Source organism: Rhinolophus hipposideros (genome assembly GCF_964194185.1).
Source record: "Rhinolophus hipposideros genome assembly, chromosome: 5".
Lineage (NCBI taxonomy): Eukaryota > Metazoa > Chordata > Mammalia > Chiroptera > Rhinolophidae > Rhinolophus > Rhinolophus hipposideros.
The window spans coordinates 37451442-37478509 of record NC_138051.1 but is presented as its reverse complement, the minus strand read 5'-3'; the positions used below and the strand labels follow the sequence as shown (position 1 = coordinate 37478509).

Sequence of the window (27068 nt, the reverse complement as noted above, 5' to 3'; positions counted from 1 at the left end):
ATCATCTCGTTTGTTGCAGGAACTGGCTCCCTCTCACTGATTTCTGGCCTCTTCATTTCTCTTTCCTAAAATTCAGTCTTGGTTAAGTCACTCATAAAATCTTTCCTAGTTCCCCTGTGCCTCCAGAATAAAGTGCAGTTCCTCAGACTGGCATTGTAGAGATACCTCTGCACTCTGACCTGAATCTACCTGTTTGTGCTCATCCTTCTTAACTCCCAATGTGTACCTTGTAATCCTGTCCTCTCGCCTGCTCCCGGACAGATTCTCCAGTGCAGCACATTATTCTGCTGCCCCTAGCCTGGGCTGTTTTACCTGGTTTTTCTTATTGAAAAATTTCTCCTTCAAGGGTCCTTCAAGACCCTACTCAAAAGCCATCTCCTTGAAGCCTTCCCTAGTCTTTGCCTTCTGAATTTTTCTGCATCTCCCATCAGTCATTATCCCAGAAATTAATTAATTAATGAATTAATTTCATACTGCTTTCCATTATGTTCAAGTCTATCTCTCCAAGTAGATTGTCAGCTTCCTGAGAGCAGGTACCAAGTTTTGGGCACCTAGCCCTGTATCTGGCACAATGTAGGTACTCAATAAATGTTTGGGACTAGCCCAGAGATTCCCTTACTGATAGTATATGATTTTTAGGACCCGTTGCTCTCCTGGCAGCCCCAGCACTACCTCTGGGTGCTGCCATAAACAGGATGTGTGTCAACTGCCCAAGCAGCCCCTGCATTCTTGATCTCTTCTCTCCTCAGCCAGATGCCTATTTTGTGTTCACGCCCAGCCAAGAAGAGGACATGAGGGTTCCTTGGGATGAGTTTGATCTGAATGTCACTAAGTAACAGCACCGGACAGAAGTGTTCTCATGCTTCCTACAGATCTGGGGCTGGAGTTTTCTCCAGACCCGCTCCGCAAGCCGGAGGGTGCTTTGCTACCTTGCCGGGATCCGCAGGGATCCGCGCTTGCACCCGCTGGACACTGCCAGTCGCGTTTAAAAGCTCCCGCTCTCCTCCTCCCCTCCCTGTAGGGACGCGCAGTATTTGTTCAGCCTATTCCCGAGAAAGAGAAGACAAGTCCCGTTGGCGCCTCCTCGTTCGCTCCTAATAGAGAGGGCTGTGCTTCCCTAGCCTGCGTTAGGAACCGAGTCTGCGAGGGCCACGGCGCGCCGATTGCGTTTCTGGCGGGGGTCAGAATTTTGCTCGGCCCCTTGCAATGTTTCGAAGGGGAGGTTCGTAGATTCGTGACTGTCCCTGGCAGCCGCCCAGCCCGGGACTTGGGGCTCCACTCACCATTGGCCCGCGGTAGGCGTGACGCGCCGGAGGCGGGGCCTCATCAGCTGTTTGCGGGATGCCCTGAGCGGGCGTATTTTGGAAACAATACCGCGCGGTGCGGAGTGGCCTCCTCCCGGGCGCGCCCGCCCGCTGCCGCTGCGTCCCCTGCTCGCTCCTCCCGCCTCCCACCTCTCGCCGCAGCCGGGTGAGCGCCCGGGCGGCCGGGAGCCGAGCGGAGTTGGATCGCACCTCCTCGGGGAAGTGGGGAGAGGAGTCGCGCTGCGCGTGGGGGCCCGGGAAGGGTTGGGCTGCAGGCGTGTGGGGGTGACCATGAAGGACTGGGGCGCTGGGCTGCGGGAACGGGGTGAGGAACCCACATTTAGGCGCGCTGCTCCACGAGGCAACTTGGGGGCAGTAGCATTTGAGAGTCCGAGGAGTTGGGTCCAGGTGGGCAGGGGAACCTGCAGGGCACTGCTGAGCCGACCTAGGCGCCCGAGATCGGCCGGGCCTCTGGATCTTACTTTGGGGTAGGGCAGGGAGTCGTGGGGCATCCTGCCTCCCTGCGGAGTTTGAAGGCTCCTCTCCTTAACAGCTGGGCTTTTTCCCTCCTTCCCAATTGAGTCTGGGCGCCAAGCCCCCGAGTGCTCGTCACGCTGGACCCTGGCGCGGAGCCCTGGCATCACGACTCGGAGGCCGAGACTCTCTCCTGGAGTCACCCAGGTCGGCGGTGTGTTGTGTGAGTGCGTGTGTGTGTGTGTGTGTGTGTGTGTGAGAGAGAGAGAGAGAGAGAGAGAGAGAGAGAGAGAGAGAGAGAGAGAGAGAGAGAGAGATTTTCCAGATTTTAGCCCTAGTCGAGGTTCAGAGTGTCTGGCTACTGCCTTCTCCGAGGAGGAGTCTAAGTTCAGCATCCCTGTTAAGAGTCCTTAGGGGCTGGGATGACTCCAGCGAGCTTTAGCCCCCCTTGCTAGCAATAAAGCCTACCCTGGCCGTGCTCTCAGCAAGTGTTCCCCTCCTACCAGTTTGGACATCACCCCTTTTGCTCAGGTCAGTTTACACTTGACCTTGCCCAGCACCCCACTGGAAGCGCCCACCTGCAGTTCTTGTGGAGAGTGGGACGGGTCCCCGCCCGCTCCCCCCCTCCCGCCTTGGCAGAGCCACACCCTCCGGCTGCACCTCCCCCACCGTCCAGTCCAGGCAAAGGGTTGAACTTTGGGGCTTTGCTGGGAGGGGGAGGGGGAGGTGACGGGCTTCAAAGGAAGAACCAAGACAATGACTCCTGCTTGTGATTGGCTTTAGAGGGCCCCTTCTTACGTTGGGATTGCCAGCTTGCTGAGAGGAGGTTGAAGGGCTGGAGGGGAGCCCCTGCCAGTGACCGGCAGGACAGCCTTTCCTTTAAGCGGGAAACTTTGTTTCCTGGTGCTGATAAGCTGGAGTTCTCCCACCCCACCCCTCCTTTGGGAAACACTATTGAAAGAACACCAGGTGCCTGTTTTGCCATGCAAGTAGGCATCTCCTCACTCTCCAGGGATGAGGGCAGAGATAGGACCATAGATAGTTCCAGGAATAGATGGGATGGAGGGAGGGTTGAAACAAGCATCTCAGAGACAGCTTGCATTTAGGAAAGCCAGGATTTCTGAATTTTACTGGGATTTCTTTAAGTACTTTACCAACCCACAGACCCTTTGGCTTGCTCTTCAAAGGCAAGAGACTGGGAGACAGAATTCCCAGGGAATCTAATCGAATCTGGCAGTGACAAACATTGTCTCTCTGTAGCCTTAACCCATTCAGGTGGTTGTTGCTTCTGGCTACCCCAGGGGCTTTGAGGGGTTCCTAGTGAATGTGTGTAGGGGTCTGGGTTCGGATCTCAAGATGCTGGATGGTTCCAAGTTCAGACTTCCAAGAGCCAACAGGTGGAGCAAGAACTTCTTTATTACCAAGAAACTCATCAACAACCTGTATAGCCAGTGAGTGAGGTCACGGAGAAAAGGCTGAATTTCACTTCCTTCTGTGAGGCAGGTTGTACCAATCTCAGGTTCAGCACTGGCAGGAATGGTAGACTGGCTATGGTGAAAGATTTAAAGTCATGGAGACTAGTGAATAGACTGAGCTGGGGGAGGCTGGTCACTTTACTGAATGCTGGACCTGCTCTCCTGGCCAAGCTGTGGTGGGTAGACAGCTCTATCAGAGAGGGCAGCTGCAATGACTAATTTGGGTCTTCCTCCCTTCTCTCTCCCAGGACACACTTACCACACCAAGGAGTCTGTTGTGTTGAGCAAGCAGGGGGTGGAGACTAGAGTAGATGGGCAGGTGGGCGGGACTTAGCCGGTTTGGAGGGAACCTGGCTGCCCTACGATTGCTGGCTGGCTTTTGTTTTTACTGCTGAGCCTGGAACTCAGCTCAGACTTGGTAGTTACTCCCCAGGGCAAGGGGTGGGGGGGGGGGTAGAGAGAGAGAGAGTTAGTTGTGAGTATTTTGTGTACAGCCAGTCACAGCACCCTTCTGCCCTCCCACAGCCACTCAGGGAGGCTAGCCTTGTTAACATTTCCCCAGGTACCCTGTGTGCTTGTAGCAGCAGTCAAACTTCATGACTGACCAGCTGGGTCAGAAGAAGAGGCCGAGGGGAGGATAGCTGTGGGTGGGCCCAGGAAAGAGGTGCAGAAAGTCCCTGAATAGTGAGGCAATCCAGATTTGAGGGTGGATGTCACCCTTGGCTGTGCTTTACCACCAGGGTTATCTGTCACTAGGACCTGCCCCCACTTCCCCAGATAAGAAGGGAGACCAGGGAAGAGGGTTGGAGAGGGGAGGTCTCCCACTTCAGGGTTGGCCTGGGTGGGGCCAGCATCCTGGATGCCTTATTATGCCCTAACAGGGGAGATGGAGCCGCCTCAGTGTGTGGAAGAGCTGGAGGATGATGTGTTTCAGCCAGAGGATGGGGACCTGGGGACCCAGCCTGGGAGTTTGCCCTCTGCTGACCTGTTTGCTCAAAGCCAGCTGGACTGCCCCCTCAGCCGTCTGCAGCTCTTCCCCCTCACCCACTGCTGTGGCCCTGGGCTGCGACCCACCAGCCAGGAAGACAAGGCCACCCAGACGCTCAGTCCAGCCTCCCCAAGCCAGGGTGTCATGCTGCCTTGTGGGGTGACTGAGGAACCCCAGCGACTCTTTTATGGTGAGTGCTTTTAGCCTCAAGACTCCTCCCATAGAGACTGGGGGAAAAGAGGGGACTTTCCCTCCCCAAACCTGCCCTCTGCTATTTCCTTCCCCAAATTGAGCAGCAGAGGCTATTGATTGCCCAGCTCTCACCTACTACCTTTCTGCTTGTCATTGCTCCTTACCTGTGCTCCTCAGGCCCCAAGAAAGGCAAATTGCCCTGCCATTATTTCCTTTCTTTTGTCCCTTTCTGGAGGGATCCTTGGTCCATGGTGTCTCCTCTGGGGTTGGAGAGAGGGCACCTGGATCCTGTAGCCCATTGAGTGGCCCAGACTTGTGCCCTGGTGGTGATGCACCTTCCATGCAGTGACTAATGTTGTCCTGGAGAAGGTCGGATCTGTGACTCGCTGTTGACACTGAAGGGAAAAACCCAGCCCCTTCTGGGAGGGAAGGTTCCTAAAGGCAGAAGGTGACCCCCAATTGTCACTTGGGACTTTCTGTACTTGGAAAGGGAACTGGAGAAAGAGGTTGGGACTTCCTGGGCTCAATGCCAGCACAGGGGCTGATTCCAAGTCTCAATAGGACAAGACCCTTTCATTAGTCGGCTTAAGTGGTTTGTTTTATGAGCAATATGCTGTCCTCTGGCAAAAGGGCAGGGTTAGACACTCAGTCTGTTTTCTTCTTTTAGCATAATAGCTTATGGAGAGAGGGGAAAGGTTTGGAGGCTATCTTGCTAGATCTGACGGACAGATTGAGGAGACGCTGCAGTTATTACCAGAGAGAGCTGCCTTGTAGGGCAATTCTGGCATAACAGTTCTGGAGGGAGTCTGAGAAGATGGATAAGGCTGGCAGGCAGGACGAGGGAAAGGAGGGAGGAGGTGGGTGGGCGCCCCTAGCGGCAACTCAATTGCCAGCACTCCGTCTCACCTGGGGCTGCCTCCAGAGAGGAACTTGGTTATTCTGTGGGTCTGAGGAGTTTTCTCTCCTTGGTTTTTGTACCCTTGCCCAGAGCTTCAGGACCTGAGACCAGCCTTCCCTTGCTGCACTAAGAAATGAAGACACTTTTTGGTTTTCTCTTTCTCCGTCCCTTGCTTTGCTCAATCCAGGAGCTCTGGAGAGCTGCCTCCAGTGCTTTTCCAGAGAAGAGCTTTCAACCTGCTACTACATGAATAATAAATTGTGGTCAAGCATAGCTTGGTAAATAAGGACAGAAAGTTGGCAAGTTCACCCACACATCTTATCTTTGCCATGGCACTGCCAGTGAATGGAGAACTGAAGGGAAGCCTGGGACCATTCCCTTCTGTTCTCCTAGCATCAACTTTTATGCACTGGGGCAGCAGGCAAGTCAGGTTGTCCAATTTTGGCACAGTGCCCTGATAAAGGACTCAGCCCCAGGTCTCAGCCAGGAGTGTTGGGCATGGGAGGAAGGGGCAGTCGTGGAGAATGCTGAGATGTGGGCTCTCTGTCTTTGCAGGCAATGCTGGCTACCGGCTCCCTCTCCCTGCCAGTTTCCCTGCAGGCTTACCTCTTGGTGAGCAGCCCCCTGAAGGGCAGTGGCAACATCGAGCAGAGATACAGATTGCCCGAAAGCTTCAGTGTATTGCAGACCAGTTCCATCGGCTTCATATGCAGCAAGTAGGCATGCGGCCTGGGGATGGGGGTGGCCTGGGGATGGGGGTGGCGGCCTGGGGATGGGGGTGGCGGGGGTTGAGTCTTCTGGGGCTGGGGGGCTGGGGCCTGCCTCAGCAGCTCGGTCTCTGCCAGGCCTCAAGGATATGGTCCCAGAGTTTTGGCCGTGGCTACTGTGATTCCCGAGGACTGGATGGGCCCTCATCTCTGAGCTCCAAATTGGTTATCTGCCCACTCTCAGCTCAGGCTCCATAACAGTGGTTTTTTGGGAGATGCTATGATCCCTCCCTCCTGGGGAATGGGGTGGCTTTTTGCAACCTTGCTTGACAAACTGTGTCTTCTTGAGGCCAGGATTGGGAGATTGTCCCTCACGGATGAAAGGGGAAGATTTTCAGGGTGCAGCAGTGAAACTGGACAGTTGGGTGCAGTGGGAACTGAATAACCAAGGGGGAGGGATGGGCCTGAGTGGGGGAAAGTGGTGGAACCGGTTGTAACCTGACACTTTCCAGCTGGGGAGGCCGCTCCTCATTGTCTCTGTCTGGGAACTGGGGCCTGGGACTCTGGAGAGTGTACCTCAGAGAGTCTCTCCAGACCGGGCGGCCAGGCGCTTGGCCTGGTGCTTGGCCGGCAGCCTGGCACCAGCCCCGCCAGGGTGGGGCATCGCGTGTCAGTGGAGCATGTGGCAGAGTCCATCAACAAAGGCGGCGGCTGGCAGGCTCGTGCTGGAGGAGCCCTCCGTGCCACGGGCTGGAGGCTGCCCTGCTCTGCAGCCCTGTCTGGGCGGCCCCCAGGCACTTAACCCTTCCTCTCTGGGCTGGCTTTCTGGACAGCTGCCAAGGCAGGGAGAGAAGCCTGGGGCTGATCTGTGCTATAACCACCACTGAAGCAGAGGCACGCCACCTGGAAATGAATGCATTCCCGACCTCTGGGACAGTGTCCCTGGCCCAGCAAGATTTGTGTGTGTTTGTGTGTCTGGAAATTAAGAGAATAAATAACATCACCGACAGGCAGACGCTGAGGTTAGATAGGTCACTTCAGATGACCAGAGAAGTTATTGGTAGTAGTAGGTTTGACTTAAGGGCCAAACCATTGCCAGCACCAGGGGAAGAGAAATTGACTTTGGGTCTCCTGAGATTAGGCCATCGGGGGTTAGATATGGTTAGTGCTTTCTGCCAAGGAGTTCTGAGGGAAATTTGTGTCTAGAACTGGTCCTGATAGGCTGTCCCAGTCTCTTAGGGATCAGAAAGAGAGGGTGGCCCTGTGCTTAGATAATAAGGCAGCCTGGCCCTCTCTTCTGGCCCCAAACTCCAGTCTGTAGTCCCTTCTTTGATTGTTCTGTGGAAACTTGGCTTAGAGTTTCCCCTTCAGTCCATGTGTGGACTCACTCTGATTCTCGATTTCTTTCTCTTGGCCTCCTTCCTGCCCATTCACTCTACTCTGCTTGTATAGGCCTATGGCTGAGCCCAGCACACAGTTTCCAGCCCTGGTGCTGGAGCTGATGGAAGACATAGTGGCTGTGGGTCCCCTAGACTCATCTAGAGGACTTTCTGGAAGGCAGCTTTCTTCATTCCCAACAGTCCTGGTCTCTCTCAACAGGTGTTTCCCAGACTATTCCCCATCCATTGGTAAGTCCTGTAGGTTTGGGAGCAGGCTGGGAGGACAGGACCAGGCCATATCCCAGGGCTCTTTCTTCCTGACTCATTTCTGAACAGGATGACGTGGCCCTTATGCCAAGGTCTGACCCTGCTCTTTGCTGCTTGGCATCATTTCCCCCAGTCCAAGGCTGCCTCTGGGAGGGTACAGTTCAACTCTAGACAGGGTGCTCTCCTCTCAGCCAGAGCCACCCCAGCTGGGGAGGGGGGCAGAGCCAGAGCAGAACTAACTGTAGGAGAGTCTTTCCTGATCTGTACCTCACCTCACACTGGCTCCTGAGTTCCCTGTACCCCTCATCCTCCTACCAGTTACCTGCTTCTCCTACTTTGCAGTAGCGGGAGGCTGGCCAGTGGAGCCTTTCTAGCCCAGAGCTGGTTTTCCCAAATTTTCCATTACAAAGACCAGACTTTTTGTCTGTGGAGTCCTCTTGCTTTTCACCCCCTCCTCCCCATGAACCCCCTCCTCACCCCTCCTTACCAACCCCCTCCTCACAGACTGTTGTCAGTAGCTCATCCTGCGGGGAAGGGCTAGGATAACGGCCACAGGCAGGTGGAGCCCTGCCACACATAGGACCTGTCAGCAGCTCATTTTAAGAAGTGAGTCATTTTCTGAACTTAATTATTACATAAATCACAGTCTAATATTTCCTATCTAGAAAGTACTTTTGGCACACCTACACTATTATCCTTTATCTTCTTTCTCTATTCCCTTACCTCATCTTTGCAGACAGGGAAACTGAGGCACTAGGAAGGAAGTGATTTTGGATTAAGTCTAGGCTTTGAGTATGAATTCAGAAGGCCTAGGTTCAAATACCGGTTTAGCCACCTGCTAGTCATCGGGAAGTCACTTGACCTTGCCAAGCCTATTTTCTCTTCTGTAACTTTAAGCTAGTACTGCAGAATTTTACTGCGAAGATTAAGTGAGAAAATACCTGTGAAAATTCCAGGCACACAGTAGTTATTCTTCATGCTTGTTTCCTCTGTCTCTCAATAATTCTGATCAGCACTCACGTTTCCCACCCCACCTGTTACGCAGGTCCCTGAGCTCCACTTCACCTGTGCTGTCCAGAGAAATCGGTGTCCAAGCTGTTCAGCAGTGGGCCTTGGCCTTGTACATTCTCCTCCGAGATTGGTGATCATTCCCCATCATGGTGGGCTGAGTTTAGAGAGCCATGAAAGACAACTCCAGAGGCAGTAAGAAGTTGAGGGGGCCTCGCCATCCCCTTTCTCCTCAGATCTGGGGTGGTGTCCCAGGGCCAGATAGTAGCCATTGATCCCTGAGTCCTATAGGGAGTATGAGTTCTGCCTTATGAGCTCATAGCATTATGGCAAATTGAGTGCTTCAACATGACCCCATATTGAAAAGGTTGCAAATTCTCCAGGTGTCAGTTTATGTGGGCCATAAGCCCTCCCAGCATGTTTCCCAAGGAGCATTTGGGGTGGATGTCTCGCCTCCAGTGGAGCCTTTCTAGCCCAGAGCTAGCCCAGTATTGGGTGGCTCCTCTGGACCAGCTGGCATGGAAGTGGAGGCAGATCAGTGTCAGCAAAGTGCTCGCTGTTGGCTCTGTGAGTCTCCAAAGCAGCAAGAGGATGAGAAGCAGAGCGAAAGCCTTTCCAAACCTGGTCACACACCCCACCTTTCTTTGGCTGGGTCTCAGGCAGAAGGTTCCCCTTTTTGCGCTTCTGTGAGCTGACCAGCTGCAGCAGGTGACCTCTCATGGTCTGCTGACTGTGGCCTGCCTTGACTCAGGCCCTGTGAGGGTGCTCTGCAGGAAAGAGGAGGTGCAGGTTTGCTTCCTCACTGAGCTCATGGCTGCTGTGGTCAGAAGGAGTGAGTCCCAGTTGCTTTCCATTCCCCCTCCCATGATCTCCAGCATGAACCTAAGAATGGACAGTAGCTGGTGTCCCCTCCCCTTCGAAAAGTCTTATGTCCTAATAGCACCATCTTGAAATTTGTGGGGCTATTTCTGGGCAATGTTAAGAAGCCAAGAATCCTTCAAAAAAAAAAAAGAGTAGCTGCTGTAGACCGTTGAGTAAAGCTATAGGAGGGTTGTTACTCTTCGTGTTGGAAATGGCTCTTTCACTTGGACCAGCAGTGGTTTCATTCAGAACAGTCGGATTTGGAAATTCCCTGAATAGTAATTAGACTTTCTGGAAAATGAAATCTGAGAAAAATTTCAGCCACTCAGTTGAAACCACCTTGAGTTGCAATATCACAGAAAGGATCCTGGACTTAGAGACACATCCGGGTTCAAATCCCAGCTCTGTCAGTTATGAGTACTGTGTTCATAGGCAAATAATTTATCTTCTCCAAGCCTCAATTTCTAATGCTTACCTTGCAGAATTGATGTGAAAGCCCTTTGTAAGTTGTAAGACATGGAACTATTAAGATATGGGCACTTTTAAGGTTTAACACTTTTGGAAATGTGTTAAAAGATGATTTTAGGATTTCTCTTGGACCTGCCTTTATAGTTCTTGGGGAGCTCTTTTGGAAGTTATACCCAAGGTTGATGTTTGCATGGTTTATTAATTCACAGCTTCTCTGCCAGCAGCCTGGATCCTTTGTTCAAGGAGCCTCTGACTGCTTCCTGACCCTTTGGGATGCTCTTCTTATTGGCCAGTGGTTTTCTGGAGCTCCGACTGTGGCTAGTGAGGTTGTTCAGGCTCTAGATGGGGCAGCCCAGGGCAGGAGCCCCAGAGATTCAACTTAAAGTGAGAAGGGTCCCAACAGAGACAGCCTTTGTCCCAGGAGTGGGAGGTCCACCTAGGACAGTGCCTGGGAAGAAGGAGGTTGGGGGAGGGGCTGGGGAAAGCTGCTGTGCGTGAGAGCCAGTGCTGGGGTTTGGGGGCCCTGTGTTTGCTCTGTGGCTGGCTCTGTTTATATCGCTGGCTATATTTAGCTTCTGAGTCATCAGCGTGGCTGACTAGAGGCCGAGTTCCCCACACAACTCTGCACCTGACTACTCTCTTTTCCAGGAGAAGGCCCTTGTAGTCGGGACAGTTCATTCCCTCCCCACCAAGGCAAGCCATGGGGATGGGAATTGGCTTTTTCTTCTTCTTTTTTTCTTGAGGGAGGGGGTGAAGAGGAAGCGGTTTGGAGGAGGCACTGAAAAAGAAGGATAAAGAAAAATGTCTGACTTGTGTTTTGAGCCACGTCTGGCAACCAAGAAGGCATGTTCCATGACCAGAATGAGAGCAGTCATTGTGTATGGTGAGGAGGAGGGCCTGGTCATCGTCCACGCTCAGTTTGCCTTGTCCTGTCCAGGGAACGCCCCAGGTAGGACAAGAACAGCTGCTGAGGACCCAGGTTGGGAGTCAGAGCCTCGGGGTTCCTTCTCTACAGCTTTCTAGACCTACAACCTACCTGCCCCCTCCTTGTTGCCGTCTCTCCCTCACCTTTGACTAGAGCACACACACACCACTGTTCCTTTTGGAGTTCTTCAGAGGTTGCCTGATAGCTTGATGGAGCTGTTCTCAGGTTGAGGGAAACTGGAGCACAGAGCTGTCCCAGGGGGAAGCTGGCCAAGGGCCTTAGTAGGTCCTATGGCCAGACCATGGAAGTGCAGAGCAGGGCTCTGGGGACATGGGTGGGATGCACAGCCCTGTCCGTCGTCCCCCACCCTCAGTGACGGAAGGCAGTGACCTCCAGTTGCCTTAGAGGAGGCCCTCCTGTCTTCGACTGAGAACCTGCTGGCCCCAGGCTGCCCTTTTGCCGTGGTGCTGACCTGTGGCTTTAGCAACCTGTTAGCACCCCTGGCTGGGCTGAGAGGAAGCTCTTGGCAAGGAATATTTTTTGCTTTAACGTGTTGCCATTCTGTTGCTCGTTCCTCGGGTATCTGGGTCAGAAGCATCCTGGGTCCACTGGGTTTGAGGGGCTGCCCCCGGGGGAGGGGGGTTAGAATCCCTGACTCTACGTGGCAGCCTGGAGTTCTGAGCCCAGCTACCTCTGGCGGCCGAAGTCTAACTCAGAGTAAGCCAAGGATTTCCCCAGGACTTGAGGAGTTTGTTGAGAAGATAGCACTCTTGGACGGGCACTGTGAGCAGAGCGGGAGGGAAAGAGCTCAGCAAAGCAAAGTAGGCCCAGGTTTCCCCGGTGTTCCCCAGGAGGGGTGAGCTTGCTCAGTGCAGTCGCCGGGCCCAGGCTTTAGGTTTTTCTCATTTGATCACCAGAGCAACCTTGCACTTCTAGTCCCTATTATTCCCATTTTATAGGAAACTGAGATTCATAGACGTAAGATAACGTGCCCAGGTTACACTGTAAGTGGCTGAGCTGGGAGCCAAACAGATCTGATTGATCATAAAACCGTGGTCTCCACCGCCCCTCCCTCCCACCCGCCCCTCCCTACTGCTCAGCGCTCATCCCGGAGAGTGAGAACATGATGAAGCTCCCACGGGCTGCCCCGACGCTGCTCTGCCTCCTCTCATACTTCTATGTTCTTGCTTTTCTCACCTTCAGATTGTAAAATAATTGAGGACAAGGTTTACAGTGCTCATCTTTGTATCCTACATAACTCTTAACTCCATTGGGTGCTTGATAAAAGCTTGCTGAATTGAACTAATGTATCTTCCCAGCTTCTTTCAAGTGGAATTTTCCTGAAATCTCCCTTATCTCTTGTGTTCCTGTTCTCAGCCGCAAAGCTCTTTCCTTCAGCCTCTGCCAGGGTGGGTTTAGAGTCTGATGGGGGAAAAGGAAGAGGTAGGAAAATGTCACTCTATAGAGTATGTCTCCCCATAAAACAGAATATGTGCCATTCTACATTTTAAAGAAACAGCAGGGTTTCAGAGCATGATCTGAAGTTATAATTTCAGACCAGTTTCAGCTTTATTTCTGTTTGATCTTCAGTTAGCTCTGCCTCTGAAAGGTTTATTTTTTCTGGTCCACAGCATCCTTACTAAATAGTTAATGATCTGGAAACAATGTCTTTAAACATACTAGGGGAGCAGTTCAGTTGTGATTTGCTTTGAAAAGTTAATACTATTTTCCTAATATGAATAAGTACACTGTAATATTTTAGTGAAAGAACAAAACTCTGGAGTCAGAAATCCAGGGGTCTAATTACCTCCCCCCACCCCAACTAATTTGCTTGGGGTAACTTTTCTGAGCCTTTGTTTCCCTGTCTGTGAAATGGAAGTGATAATACCTGCCTTTCCTATGTCCCACATCTACGTGAGGAACAAGGAAAGGAAAGCACCCTGTTCTAAGTATGAGATATAATAAATCGCTATCTGTTTAGGAAATTTGCAGGGTTCTTTTAAAGCAGGGCCACAGCATAGCCTTGCTCCTTCTTCTAATTCTTTGGGGGAATTAGCTCTTGCAGGAGCATCTGGAGCACCGGTGACACAGAAAGTCCCCAGGGGGTGTGAATTGGATCTGAAGGGGAGAGGTAGTAGGAGATTCTTATCTGGGGAGGGCAGGGAACACTCTTTGTGCTTAGGGCAGAGGCCATGTGGAATGAAACAGAGTTTGATTTGTGTAATCCAAGCATGTCGGACACCACAGCCAGCTCTTTAAAAAAAAAAAAAAAAAAAGCCTTTTACTAGTTGGGCCTCTCCCCAGGCAAGAGGCTGATACTATCACATCGAGTACATCTTTAGACCTGGCCACACATCAGTTGTTGCTGGCCTCAGACAAGTGGGTTATCTTGCAGGGCTGACTTTTCTGTAGTCAACCCAGTGTGCACTTGTTGAGTACCTACTGTGTGTCCCTGGGCTTTCCCTCTCTTACACAGGATGGATGACCATTCAGTCACATTGCCTTGCACACAGAGAGGGTGATGGGAACAGTTGGCAACTGACTGCCTTTATCCTCTGACTGCAGTAAGAAAGTGGGACCGAGTCAAAGGAAAACCTCAGGCCTCTGAGCCCTGCTTGTGCTCTCTTCACTGAAGAGAATATTTTTACCCACCATGACAGAACCCCTTTCCGTGGGGCATTCACCTCTATTCTTTCCCTCCGTGCCTTGGTCCTACCCTCTAGACTCTGAATTTGAGGGCTTCTGGTATAAGCTTAAATTCCCACCAGGTTCCCATCTCCTGTAGCCCAACCCCCAGCCCTGAGGAAACACTGACTATGCATTCTGGGAACCCCCAACTCTTTGCAGGTTCCCAGATTTTGAGGGGTTCTCAAGCTGAGTCTCGGAGAGCTGAACCTTGCTCCGGGGTTTGCATTCGTGGATCTCAGATTATGTGCTGGGTGCTATGCCAAGTGCCAGAGAGTTAGAGGCTAAGCAATACCCTGTCCTGGTTTCCCGTTCCTTCTCCCCTTCTCATCCACACCTTCTCCTGGAAGGATCCATGTTCTCTGGTGTTCTGGTGTTTTTGTGTACTTTATTCTGTTGGGTGAATGTTGATTTCCTTCCTCCTTACTGTTTCTCTCACTGGCCTCCCTTTAAGTCCTTTTTCTTTCCTTTCTAGTCAGGCCCTTTTGTTTAATTAAAAAATATATATTTATTGTTGCTCATTAAAATCAGGGCATTCTTTGATTCCCTTGACAATGAGGCAGCGTGATTTCCTTTCAGAAAAGGGCCTTTTGGGGGCTGCCCTGTGGCAGGAGAAAGCTAAGTGCAATACGTGTGGCATCTGCTTGTGCCCAGAGAGAGGGCTGCTGGGGCTGCAGGAGGTTTCTCGGGCCTGCTCTTGCTGGTCTCACGGCTGTTGTGGCCACCAGCTTAACTCACTACAAGGTAGCCTGTTCTCCAGACCCACCCAGACCCTTCACCAAGCTGACCGGATTCAGTTGTTGGAGCTCTGACTTGTAATCCTGCAGATAATTATGGATGACGAACTCCGAATCACCAAACCTTAGGGTTGGAAATCACCTCGTTGGTTTCCAAATGCCTGTCTGTGGCCTGGCACCTGGGCAGGATTTACCTCTGGCTTGGCCAAGTCATTACTTTGGTGGGAAGAGGATGAAAGAGACTGAAGAAAACACCAAATCATGAAGTGTTTTCTTCTAGGCTACAGGATCATGAATGATTTTATTTTCTCCTCTGTAATTTCTTGTATTTTCCAGTTTTTCTACGGCTAACATGTATTACTTTTATGACTAAAATATACAATGAATGTTACCTCTGATTTTAAAAAAATGTCACCCAGGGAGCTTGTTTAACATACAAATTCCTGGGTCTCCGGCTTGGAGATTCTGACCCAGTTGGTCTGTGTGGGACCTGGGGACTCTGTGTTTATAGCCGTGCCTTAGTGGATTCTTTGACACAGTCAGGTTTGGGAACATGCATTTCACTTGTAAGGAAAGCGAGGACTGACAGGAAGGCTGGTGGGAGACCCCAGCCTATAGCCAGGTCCTCTAATCCGTGGCCCAGAGCCTTCCTCGCCAATTTATGAACCTGAGGCCTGTCACAGGCAGAAGCCTGGAACCTGGGTCCTTCCTGGGGGTGGATTTGCGTGTCTGCTCCTGCATCTGGGCCTGCCTGTATCTCTCAGCCAGACCTCCGCCTTCCTGTCCGATAGCACTCTCTGGGCCACAGCTGCTTCTGGGTCCCCCAACATCCCCAGTGACGGGAGCGAGGGTGCTGCCTTGCCTTATCTCCAGAGACCTCGAGGCTCAGAAAGGTACCCAGGCAGCAAGTGGCCTATTAGCGGAATTTGGGGAGAAACTGAAGCACACAGAGATGGGATTGGACCCGGCCCCAAATCAGAGGATTGTGATTTCCCTTCCTTGGCCATTGGGCTGTTTTGAGATGATTTAGAGAAGGGGAGAATAGAAGGTTAGATTTGGTCTAAAGAAAGGTATATATGGTGGCACTCCGAGCACAGTGACAGTGGGAAAGGACATTGCTCTAGGGTTGGGTAGTCTGGGTTCAGTGCAGTCTGACACTTATTAGCTATGTGGTCAAGTTACTTAACTCTTCCAATGATCTCATCTGTAAAATGGAGATGATAAAATATACCTACATCACAGGGTTGGTGAGAGGACCAAAGGAGTTCAATGTATATAACGCAGTGCTTCTCATACAATAATGTCTCAGAGTCACCTGGGGAATCTTGTTAGAGGTGCATATTCTGATTCCTTCAGTAGGTCTGCATTTCTAATAGCTCCCAGATAACTCCGAGGCTGCTGGTCCATGGACCACACGCTGAGAAGTAAAGATGGAATACACTCTGAACAGAGCCTGGCACACTCAGTATTACGCCTGTTAGGATCGTGGCTGTTTTTGTCACTTGGCCTTTTTAAACAGGCACCTGAGGAGACTGGGAATTCCAGCAGACTGGCCTCTCCAGGGACCAGTCTTTTCCTGGATTCTCCTGTTCTACCACATGACCTTTGCACCTGTCCTAGGCAGCAGCTGGCGTGGAAAAGGGGAGGGTTCCCTGCCCAGCTGCTGTGGCCCTGAGTCTTCAGGTCTGCAGTTGAGTCCATTTTCACGCTGCTTTACTCTAACTAGATTTTATTAAGCCGGGTGTGTTTCCTCTTTTTACTCATCTTTGTTTACAAAACAGAAGGAAGCCATCAGTCTCCCCAGCCGCAGTCTGCCAGGCCTCCTCGGTGGCACAGCCCAATTTCCCTGCCCCTCCTAGTCGTAGCTCTGCCTCCACATTTCTGGATTGTTTTCCAGTCTCCCTTCTGCAGGGGAAAGAATACTATTACCACAGGTACGGGGCCCTCTGTTCTACTAGATTGGCAGGGCTCTAAGGTCAGCCTCAGCTGACACCTCACCTCTGTGCTCTTTGTGGCCTAAGGCAGAGTGAAAGGGAACCCAGCAACCTGCTTGGTTGCCCCCAGCCAGATGGACCTGCGAAGCTCTGGGTATCCGGAAGACCTGGGCTCACTCTCCGGTTCTGCCACTGACTTACCCTATCCTCTTCCCATCTGACTAGGAATCTCTTGGTGGGGGCCGGGGCACAATGATTGAAGCCAGCTCAGGAATGGGCCCCAGCTCCCCCGACACCTCATATAAATGTGCTTGCTGCCATAATCCAGGTCTAGCCTATGCTGGCTCCTTTCTGCACACTAGGTTTTTATTCCCCTGTCCACTGAGAACCCTGTGGAGAGGGCCCCAGCCCAGTCCTCCTACCCCGGCAGACAAAGAAAGAACAAAGATCCCCTCTTCCAGCACCCCTTAGTCCCCTTGGGCCTCTGTTGGCCCCAGGGAAATGGTACCTGTGTGGGCGGGGCACTGGGCACAATCCTGTGAGCTACTGACCCCTGACCTTTGCCCCCAGCTTGCCTGCCTGACAGTAGGACCTGGGATAACCTCCAGAGAGTAGTGTGCATTCTTTGTTTTTGTTTTGTTTTCAAGTATGTTCTTGCTTAACGTTTAATTGGCTCCAGTCAGTAGGAAAGCGCTCCAAGAGGGGTTATTTATGGCTTACTGTCAAGAGTAGCTATAAAAAGGGCAGCGCTGAGCTGGAGATGCTGGGAAGGGAGAGAGGGAGGGCGCACAAGTGTGTGTATGTGTGTGTGTGTGTGCGCGCGCGCACGCACGCTTGCGCTAGTGTCTGTGTGTGTGTGTGTGTCTGTGTGTGTGCGTATTTGCACTGGATGAAATCAGATTTTTGCTGCCTCAGCAGTGTGGTTTAAATTGAAGATTAACCCTGTGACCTTCACAGTGTCAAATCACTTGCAGATGGAGGCTCCCCCCTTTTCCCCCTTGTTCTCTGTGTTACTTTGGAGTGGGGGGAGAGAAGGGGGCACTTCTTCTCTTTCTTTCTGAAGAAAGTTTGTTGTTCATGCAGCTGAGGTTTGAGGGGCTCAGGAGCCAATCTGATTAAAAGCAGCACTTGGCTAAACTCTGGAAAATCCTGCAAGCAGGGGAAAAAGTTTAATCCTCTTGTGCACAGTGCATAAAGAGCCTGGTCTTTTCTTTTTAATGTTAAAACTGCAATTGTTTTTGGAGAACTCAGCTATCTCCCCCTCATGGCCACTTCTCTTGTTCCCCCCCCCACCCCCCAGTTTGCTGTACTGATAGGATTAAAGTGCCGCCCCAGACATGTTGATCTGAACTTTTATTGGAAATGATAAGGAGTCGTCTAAGGCTGTGTTTAGGAGTCACGTTGATTTTCTTTTCCTTTCAGCACCAGCAGAACCGAAATCGGGTGTGGTGGCAGATCCTCCTCTTCCTACACAACCTCGCTTTGAATGGAGATGAGAACCGGAACGGGGCAGGTCCCAGGTGAGGCTGGGCTGCCCTCTTCGAAAGGGGCATCACAGGAAGGACATCAGCGAGGACTGACTCTGTGTCTTGTGAAGTTGTTTTTTTTGTTTGTTTTTATTTTAAAAGTTTATCTCTGTGTACATAAGACATACCCAAGGGGGACCTCTTTCCCTGTTCGGGGCCTCCACCAGGAATGGGGGCCTTTGTCAAACACTGTTGAAGTAGAGGTTGATGTGTCTGTGATGGTGGGACCTCCTAAGGGCTCTGAGGAGCAGATTCTTCAGTCAACAGTTGTGGAAGATGACCAGGTAGTATGTTCTCTGGCAAGTGGACTATAGTTTTCCCACAGGAACTCAGTTAAGAAATAGACTGGATTATTAGAGTCCTGGTTCTGCCAAACGTATCAGCCTTCACCGTGGAGGGGACCGAGATCCGGATGGTCACACTGCTTTAACCCACCTGGGCCTTGGCCAGCGGCTTTCCAGCTGAGCACGGCAACTTCACCGGGCCGGTCAGCCTATATCTGGGTTCTCATTTGGCCCATCCAGTGCCTGCCCCAAGGGCTCAGGGATTCTTGTCCAGCCCCTGTCATCTCCAGCAGACCTCAGGGAGGGTTGGGTTTCTCCAAGGACCCCTCAAACATGCCGCAAAATGAACCAAACTTCTGGGTAGGTCTCAAATCTGACTTGGTCCCACTTGGATGCCCCAGGATTGGTCCTGAGGTACAGAGAACCACTGCCACCTCTGGCTTCCTGGAACTGGCTGGGTGTGAGCCATGGATGAGGCAAATAGCCAATCAATGTGCTGTCACCAGCAGCGTGTGTCTTGTCAGCTCTTCTCTCCAAAGACCCAGCAACAGACTGTATTCCACTGCCAGTATCAGCTCTCTAGGGCATGGAGGGGCAGGATTACAGTGGGACTGGGAAATGTGGCCATCCCACCTGTAAGAGTCAGCCTTAGAGGAACCCAGACCCCTTGGTTTCCTTGGAAACAACATACCTCCTCCCGCTTACCCCCATTCCTTTTTCACACCTAGTATGATACAGGAAGAAGCCAGCACAGTGGCTTTGTCAGCTGAAATGTGTCTTTCAGAATAACAGACAATGATTAAGAGTGCAGGAACCGGCAAAGCTGGGTACACATTTCCTGTCTTCCTTAAGCTTCCAGCTAGGCCAGAAGGGTGTGCTCTGGAACTCAGCAGGATTACAGCTGCCTCTGAACTTCTTCCCTTCTCTCCCTGCTGTGGCGCGAATGGAGAGAATTTGAAACAGCCAGTCTGCCAGCTCTGAGAGCAGACCCAGGGAATCTGAAAAGACATAGGGATTCTGGTTAACAAAACCTATTAACCAGTCACCTAGAAATTAAATGATAATATTTGCATATGTAAGAAAAGATGACATTGGTGCTAATGTTATGCAATGCCCAAGGGAAGCAACACCCAAAGAAAAGATGGATGGCTTTCCTGGGCAGAGAAGACACCAGGGCTACCCAAGGAAATTGGAGGAGTCCAGAATAGACTCTCAAATCCGAAGAAGCCCAAGCTCCTCCAATTCTACAAAGAGGTCTTCTGTACTGTTAAAGGAAGCATTCATCTTCTGGATGTACAGTTGGGCAGGTTGTTCACTGCACAAAGGCACCTGCAGAGGAAGATAATGGTGGCTAAAATCCAGCTGGTGCTCTGCTCACTAAGTTGTATGCCCTAGTATAGGGCTATGTCTGTCCAGAAGAAGAGGTGCCTTTCCTAGTTTGCACAAAGGTGCCGTGTGGGCTCACAGTAGCCCTGAGGAGAAGGACCTCAAACTGTGCATAAGCCTTTGTTTTGTTTTGCTTGGATGTTCTGGAGGTATTACCTCTTCTTGGGCAGAATTATATTCTCAGGGTGTGTACCATGGTTTGTCTGCTAAGAAGATGGGTTCCTGCTTATAAGGAGGAGCCCAGGGAACAGGCATGAAGACTGGCTCTGGGACATGCTGACCATTGTGAAATCCAGCCTTCCCTGCGTGTCTCCGCATGATGTTGATGTGTATAAGACATGTGTTCTCTCCTGGACCAAGGCTGTGATGGGCAGGCTGCTGGTATATGCTTGAGTGGAACACACAAGAAAACCAGGATTATTTCTATCAACCATTTTTAACCTCTCTTGGCGGACTTTCCACCTGAGCTGAGTGAGAGCAAATAAATAGTGTAAACTTTGGTGCTGAGGCCAAGCCATGAGCTTCAGGGGCCCAGCGAGGCCCGGGAGCGATGCCCTGTGGCCTGTCCTGAGAACTGAGCCCAGTCTGACAAGCCCACCTGAACCTCAAGCCTCGTTCTCCGTGCAGCAGAGAACTCACTCACTCTCCTGAGCAAGCCAGGGCAAAACTTCAAGCCTCCCTCCTTTCCCCTCCACCAGAAACCCAGGAGGTAACTGGCAGAAGAGCCCCAGGAGGGAGAGAGGTTCCTCCTGGCTGGCTGTTTTTAATTGGCCTAGGGATTCAGACCAGCCCTTCCCCCTGCTGCCTGTAGAATTGGTCGGAACATTCCGCAAGTCCAGCCTCAGGAGACAGGTCCGTCCCGGTGGGCCCCCTCACCCCACCCCCCCACCCCCAGAGGCTTGGCTGTCTCCAGTGAGGGGGTGGAGAATCAGATTTAGAGGGAGGGAGAGTCTGACCTGGGTCCTGACCTGTAACCAGCTGAAGACTTGTGGGGCTTTTGTGGTTTGCTGAGGAGGGGTGGGGGGTGGGCACTGGAAACCTCCCTCCCCAGTGTAGAAATGTCCTGGAGGAAGGGAAGCCTGCCATTCAGGATCAGAAGAGGCCTTCCAACTCAGAACTCTGGGGTTCTGGAAGCTGTAGACAGAACTGGGGAGGGTACCCCCCAAGCCAGTTGGAGAACTGGGCTTGGCCTCTGCCTTTGCCTGCTTCAGTCTGGGCTACTGGAGAGCTGCCCCCGTGGCCTCTTGCTCAATCTGAGGCAGATAGTTTACCTCGCAGTGACCTCTCCCAGCCCCTAGGGGAGTGGGTCTGTGTCCAAAGCTTATGAGGCAGGCATGTTCCAAATGTTCCGAGGGGCCCAGCTGATTTGTCTCACTGTCCCCAGCAGCCAGCTCTGTCTGAGGATGGCTCTGGCCTGGGCATGGCAAGGAGGGGTTGATTGGGATGGTTCAGCCAGGGCCTCCATCCACCCGAAGTCTGGGAAGGAGGCTGGGCAGCCACGTGACTGTCCTGGTCAGCAAGGAGCACACTTGAAAGCTTGTTTTCTTGGGGGGACTTGGTGAAGAGAGGATAAGGAGAGTGGAGAGCAGCAGAAGCAGGAAAATTCAGTTGCCATGGCTCTCAGGGCTTCTGCGAAGTTGTAAGGTCCCTCTGTATGTGTGTGGAGGGGGGATCCTTGGTGGCAGGCCACCCTGGCGGACTTGTTCCAGGAAGGGATTAACCTATCAGCCTGTGAAGCTTCCTGGGGATACTGGGCAGTGGGCACCTCAGGGCTGGGGAGGACGTAGAGCCTTGAAGGAGTGGCAGGGAAATCCAAGCTCTTCCGTAGATGTGCCAGCCTCGAGGCTGGAGGTGCTCGGAGCCGGTGCAGGCTCCCGGTACACACTACCCCTCTCTGTGCAGGGGGCCAGTGCCTCTCCCTGCTCTGTGAGCGTTGCTCAGCAGGCCACCCCATCCCTGAGTCCACAGGGGCTGTCAGGGGAGACCCAGTGAGAATGTAGCATTTTGTTCATCCCAGATTAGTTGCCCTGGGTTCTAGGCACTCTGCCTCTGGGAGAGAGACAGGGAAAGAGGGATGGGAATAGGGACCCATTTTGTTTTAACCTGTACAGAGTATTTGGCTTTCTGTTGTCCACATACGTGTGTGTGTGTCTGTGTGTATCTTCCCCCCCATCAACTGGTACCATTTTTAATAAAACCATTTAAAGCAAAGCTGGTCTGTCATTTTCAAGGTGTGGTAAAAGCGCCAGGGGGTCCGTTAGGGAATTTGACTCCTAACTTGTGTCACACTGAGTCACCCGGAGGATCGCAGCTTGTCAGGACTTCTCTTCCCCTCGGAGTGGAGAAGAGCCTTCTGACCACACAGTAAGCAGCAAAGCAGAGTCCCCATAAGGTGGAAAGACACAGGTTTTAGATCTGGACCTGGATTTGGACCGGGTTCCAGCCTCCACCAGCGGAATGATCTCAGGCGAGTTATGTAACCTCTCGGGACTGACAGTTCTTCCAGGTATAAAATACAGCTGTGCCTGCCTTGCAGGATTAAAGGGAATGTGTGCAAAGGACCTGCTCACCACCCCACCCCCATCAAGCTGGGCTTCAGTTTCCTGTTATCAAGGTAGCATCTCAGGAGGTAGGCTAGTTGTAGGGAGACTTCCTGGCTTGCATTTCTTTGTAGATTAACAATGTGTCTGATTCAAGAGGGTAATTTAAAGCTCTTGACAGAGTTCTGAAAATCCTTGGGAAAAACCACCCCTGGTCCTATCAGCAGTAAGCTGTGAGCCAAAGGGCCAACTCGCCTGGCCTGTACGGGGCCCCATGATTTAGGAAGCTGTCAGCTCTCTGAGGACCAGTCTTGGACTCCATTTCCTCCTCTCATAGACAGTGGGATCTTGAAGTGATGTTCAACCGTCTCGTCGAACCTCTTTGTTTTGTGGATGAGTAAACTGAGGCCCAGAAAGGGGATGTAATTTTCTATTTGGACTTTTTAAATAGCTGAGTCAGTCTGAGGGGGGCTTACCCCATCCATCTGGGTTTCCACTTGGAAATTGCAGTACTCTTGCCCAGATCTGTGAGGAAGCCAAAGCGTGTCTATTTTTAATGCCAAATAACTGCCTCTTCTCCTGTAAAACATGGCACTTCTAACCACTCTATATTTGGACAGAGAGGTTTATTTTTACTGGAGTGTGGTAGAAGTGCGGCCTGGTGCCACGTCCGGATGTTATTCTACATTTCACGTGCTGGATTGTAGTTGAGCCCATTAGCAGCTCCGATGAGGTACACAGGGAATTAGTAGGTGATTGGTGATGTACTGTCTTTCTTTCTAGTCATCTGCTACTCTGGGTAAGGCTGCACTCAGTTGCCCAGGCTAGAAACCTGAGAGCTCACTCTTGTCCCTGCCCCTCCCGTTCTCTCTCTCTGATTCCTCCAGAGTAAGTCCAGTGAGAAATTAAAGGCACAGCTGCCCCAGTTTGAGCTCAGCCTCTGCTGCTCACCAGCTGAGTGGCATTGGGCAGGTCACATAGGCTTTCTGTGGCTCAGTTTCCTCATCTGTAAAATGAGATGACAGGAGTACCTACCTCATAAGTTTGTATTAAATGGGTGAACACATGTAAGGTGCTTAGAATAGTGATTGGTACATACTCCGTTGTCAGTGAATGTTAGCTGGTAATGTTAATAATATTACTGTTCTTATTTCTAGGCAGCTGACCAATAAGTGCTCACCTTTTTTGCTGGGAAATATCTCTTGTACCTATCTTCTATCTCTGCTGCATTGTCTTAATGTGAGTCTTTGCCTGGACAACCACAGAGCCTCCTAACTGGTCTCTTTACCAGCCTCACTCCTTCCACAGTGACTTCTCTGTGGCCAGGGGCCCTTTCTAAAAGACAGCCCTGATCCCATCCGTCCTCCCTGGAAAACATGTCTACCGGAATAGCCTGCCTCGCCAGCTACCCCCTTGGATGATTAGAAGTCTGCATTTGTATTCTGTGTGATGAATTATCCCCAAAGTCAGCAGCTTAAAACCACAAACATTTATTATCTGAGTTTCTGTGGGTCAGGAATTCAGGAGTGGCAGCCCAAGGTGGCAGCATGTTGAGAGGCTAGTGTTAAGGTGGAGTTTCCTGGAGCACCCATTTAGTTGACACAAAGTCCACTACACAGCTTAGTTGGGGGGCAGGTGCAGGGACACAGAGCAGATACGGTGACACAGTGCAGCAGACGGGTCTCCTGCCCTCCACTCAGTGGACACATACTGCTTGGAGTGAGTGTGACATGGGAACATGCACGACAGCCCTTTCCTGGCCTCCTATCTTACCAACATCTTATCACACTCCAAGATAAGTTTTTCTGCGCCAGTATGACCCTGAATGCTGGTGGTTTCCTCTGCTCTTCAACGGAGGCAACAGAACTTTCCTCCAAGCTGAAGGAAAAATGGGCTGGCTGGAATTTCCTGAGAAGCGATATGTCTGCTTATTATACTTCATGAGTGTACACGGGCAATTTCCAAGGGCAATTTTCATTTCATGTGATTTTTGCCTTACAGGAGGTCTTGGAACCAGTTCCTGTGAAAAGGAGACTCCATTGGACCACACTATACCCAGTCTCTGCGTCCTTAATCCCCTGCTTCCCAGGAGAAGTGTTGGTCCTAAATGGGAAGGCTCAGAGTAGAATTAGAATTGGAATTGCCCTGATGGGAGGGTGAGAGTCAGTGATGTCCTGTCTGGCTGGTGCTTTTGCTGCCATTCAAGGGTCCCCTGACTCCCTGCTACCTGGCAGGTGGAGCTGTCACTAGCATTTGAATTAACACCAAGTCCTGCCCAGGAGAGAAACAAGGCCTAGCTAACGAGTCAATGGCGCTGGCTGAGCCCCTTACTGTGAGTAAGACGCCACCCCACACCCATGCACAGATTTTAAAGAAACAGGCCACCGGATCCCTGTCCTCCAAATTATGTCCTAAAAGAAATCTACTTAGTGTGAAGCAGTGGAAACCCCACCCAACTAAGATTAAGGAGACTGGGTTTTTAAGATGACTCTGTCACTAACTGGCTGAAGGACTTTGGGCAAAGAGGTGGCTTCACCTCTGGTCCTTGGTGTCCTCACCTGTAAAATGGGGTAGGACCAGACTGCATATCTGGGACCGCCCCCTCCCCAGCATTTTATTCAGCAGTTTCTTTTTTGGATTGTTAACTCTTTTGAGATTCTGCTGAAACAGTATAAGGATCCTCTCCTCCAGAGAAGGCACAAAATATGCACAGACTCATTTTGAATAAGATTTCTGGCCACTTATTGAGTCTTTGAATCTATCACTTGGTCCCCAGGTTTAAGGACTAGTGTTTTATTGAGAAGGGAAAAGCAAAAGAACAAGTAGTGCAAAAGTTTTGAAACCAAAGCCCGTTCTTTCCTCCCTCCACTCCATATTGCTTGAACTTGCCACGAGACAGACATCCCCCCCACCCCACCCCGCCCAGTTCACTGAAGGAGGACAGTGCAGTCTCTAGAGGCACTTGGGTTTATTGTACTGCATTCTGGATTTCAGAGACACACGCTTCTCCTTCAGCACACTCGGAGGCTGAAGCACTGTCAACGGTAGGGTCCTTTTGGAGGCTACATGCCCAGCCCAGACAAGGTATTTGTGGTCACAGTTGTCTTTGCAGCCCTTATATCTTACCCAGCTTAAAAATGGACCATGAGCCTGGGTACCTTTCCATAACCTCAGGGAGGAAAGGAACTCTTGATGAAAGTGTCTCGGGGTACGTGCTGAATGAGCTGGTGGGACGCAGTCAGATGCTGAAGGTGTAAGAGAATGTGGCCTTTGGCCCTGGGAGACCCAGGAGCTGTAGAGGGCAAAAACCTGAGCGCTCTAGGCAGCCCCGATAAAAGATTCTTGTTTTTCACCCGAGTGAGCCCAGGGTTCTGCCCGGTGACTCTATCTTTGAAGTGGAGAGGGTTCAGTGCCTGGTGGCAATCTCATTTCTAACACATCATTACATCTGCCAGGTGCCCTTGAGCAGTGGGCACCTATTTCATAGATGCCGTGCGCGCGCACACACACACACACACACACACACACACTCATTCAAGTGGGCTGGATACTGTTCTAAATAGCAACCACAGAAAAGCCCATGAGCCCCAAGTCTGGTGGATCAAGCCTGGGGTCAGTGAGCCTCCTGCCTGAACACTAGGACTTGGTACTGCTACTGCCGATCGTCATTCCAGAGACAGAACTGCAGTGATCCCTCCCTGACACGTAGAGAAGAGCTGGTGATATTACATTGACTGGGAAAACTGAATACATCTGTAAGACCACATTCCATCAGGACCACCTCTCACCATTGGCAGTCACCATTTATCCGGTATCACTATCGCCATTTTCTTGACCACCAATGGGTATTAGTGTGTGAATGTCTCTGTGCATGTCCGGATAGACTAAAGGCTCCTGGTGTCAGGAACTGGTCTGTCTCATTCATCACTGGATCCCCACCATCCAGTGAAGAACTTGACACATGCAAGAGGCTCAGAAATCTCTGTGGAAGGAAGGAGTGATGAGTACAGATTGGAGGAATGGGGTAAGTACTGCTGTGTACGCAGTGAGGTATGCCATCCACCACCATATTCATTTTGGAACTCCTCCTGAGGAGTCCCCTGGAGCCAGGCTTTGAGAGTGGCAGAAAGAACTTGGTTTCCCTTTCCTCCCCCTGCCAAAGCCTGGAAATCAAATTCTGCAGACTTTCAGGAAACTTGACTTACTCACTTCAGAAAGATTCAATGCAGCAATTTCTGGGCAGAGGTGGCTGTGGCACATGACACTGGGGCAGGTGGGCTCCAAGCAGTGTAGGGTTGTGGGCCAGGCTGAGGGCCACCTGTCTTACTCGGTATTAACCATGAGCAGAGCCCAAGCTCACCAAGTACCCCGTGGGTCCCCAGCACCTTGGTGGATGATGCAGCCGAGGGGTCACTGATGCCTGAGGGTACAGCCAGGTGGGGCGGTGTCAGCAGCCTACCAGCTTCCCTCTCGCAGTCAGTCACTATCCTCCCCCCTCCCGAGGGGCAATGAGGGGGAGATGTGGTCCAGGCTGCCTGTTCTCTCTTCTGGTTCATCCCAGCCATCCAGGACAAGAAGCGGGAGGAGCCGGAGGAGGGGTGTGTGTGTAGCATTGGCACAGGAACAGCCTGCAGTGTTTAGATATGAGGACTCCAAGGAAGTTCTATCGGATTATCTACCCAACCCCCAACCCCAGACATGGCTTCTGCTTCCATCTCAACACTGAGCCTGCCTCATCTCAACACTGACTATGGGAGTACATGTGCTTCTTTGCAAACCACGGAAGCTCTATTTATTATTATTACTAGTTTTATCTTTAAAGTTCTTTTCTCTACCATGAGCCACAAACAGAAGCTCCCCACGGAAGCCTCGGAGCCTGACACAAAGAGTTAACCTCCCTGCAGTGGTATCCTATCAGACCCTTGAAACCTGTGTCAGCGCTCTTTCCCTCTCCCCCTGTGTTTAGCCTCAGGACTGCCAATCGCTTGCTCCCTGTACACAAAGACTTCTCTGTTTCTGGCCAGGCTGGA

The 27068-nt window shown here is 51.5% G+C and overlaps 1 protein-coding gene across 2 annotated transcripts; it reads left to right on the top strand.

The window, feature by feature from the left end:
* The first annotated feature begins 1340 nt into the window (after nt 1–1340).
* Nucleotides 1341–21706, top strand: BMF (Bcl2 modifying factor). 2 transcript variants are annotated; one of them, XM_081048545.1, is made up of 5 exons: nt 1341–1470; nt 1858–1985; nt 4135–4431; nt 5887–6047; nt 17725–21706. In XM_081048545.1, exons 3-5 carry the CDS (start codon nt 4140–4142, stop codon nt 17824–17826), a joined length of 555 nt encoding a protein of 184 aa, XP_080904671.1. In that variant the 5' UTR covers nt 1341–1470; nt 1858–1985; nt 4135–4139; the 3' UTR covers nt 17827–21706. The 2 variants fall into 2 exon arrangements, with proteins under 2 accessions (XP_080904671.1, XP_080904672.1); XM_081048546.1 differs by having other exon boundaries at nt 1377–1470; nt 1887–1985.
* Nucleotides 21707–27068: the final 5362 nt, after the last annotated feature.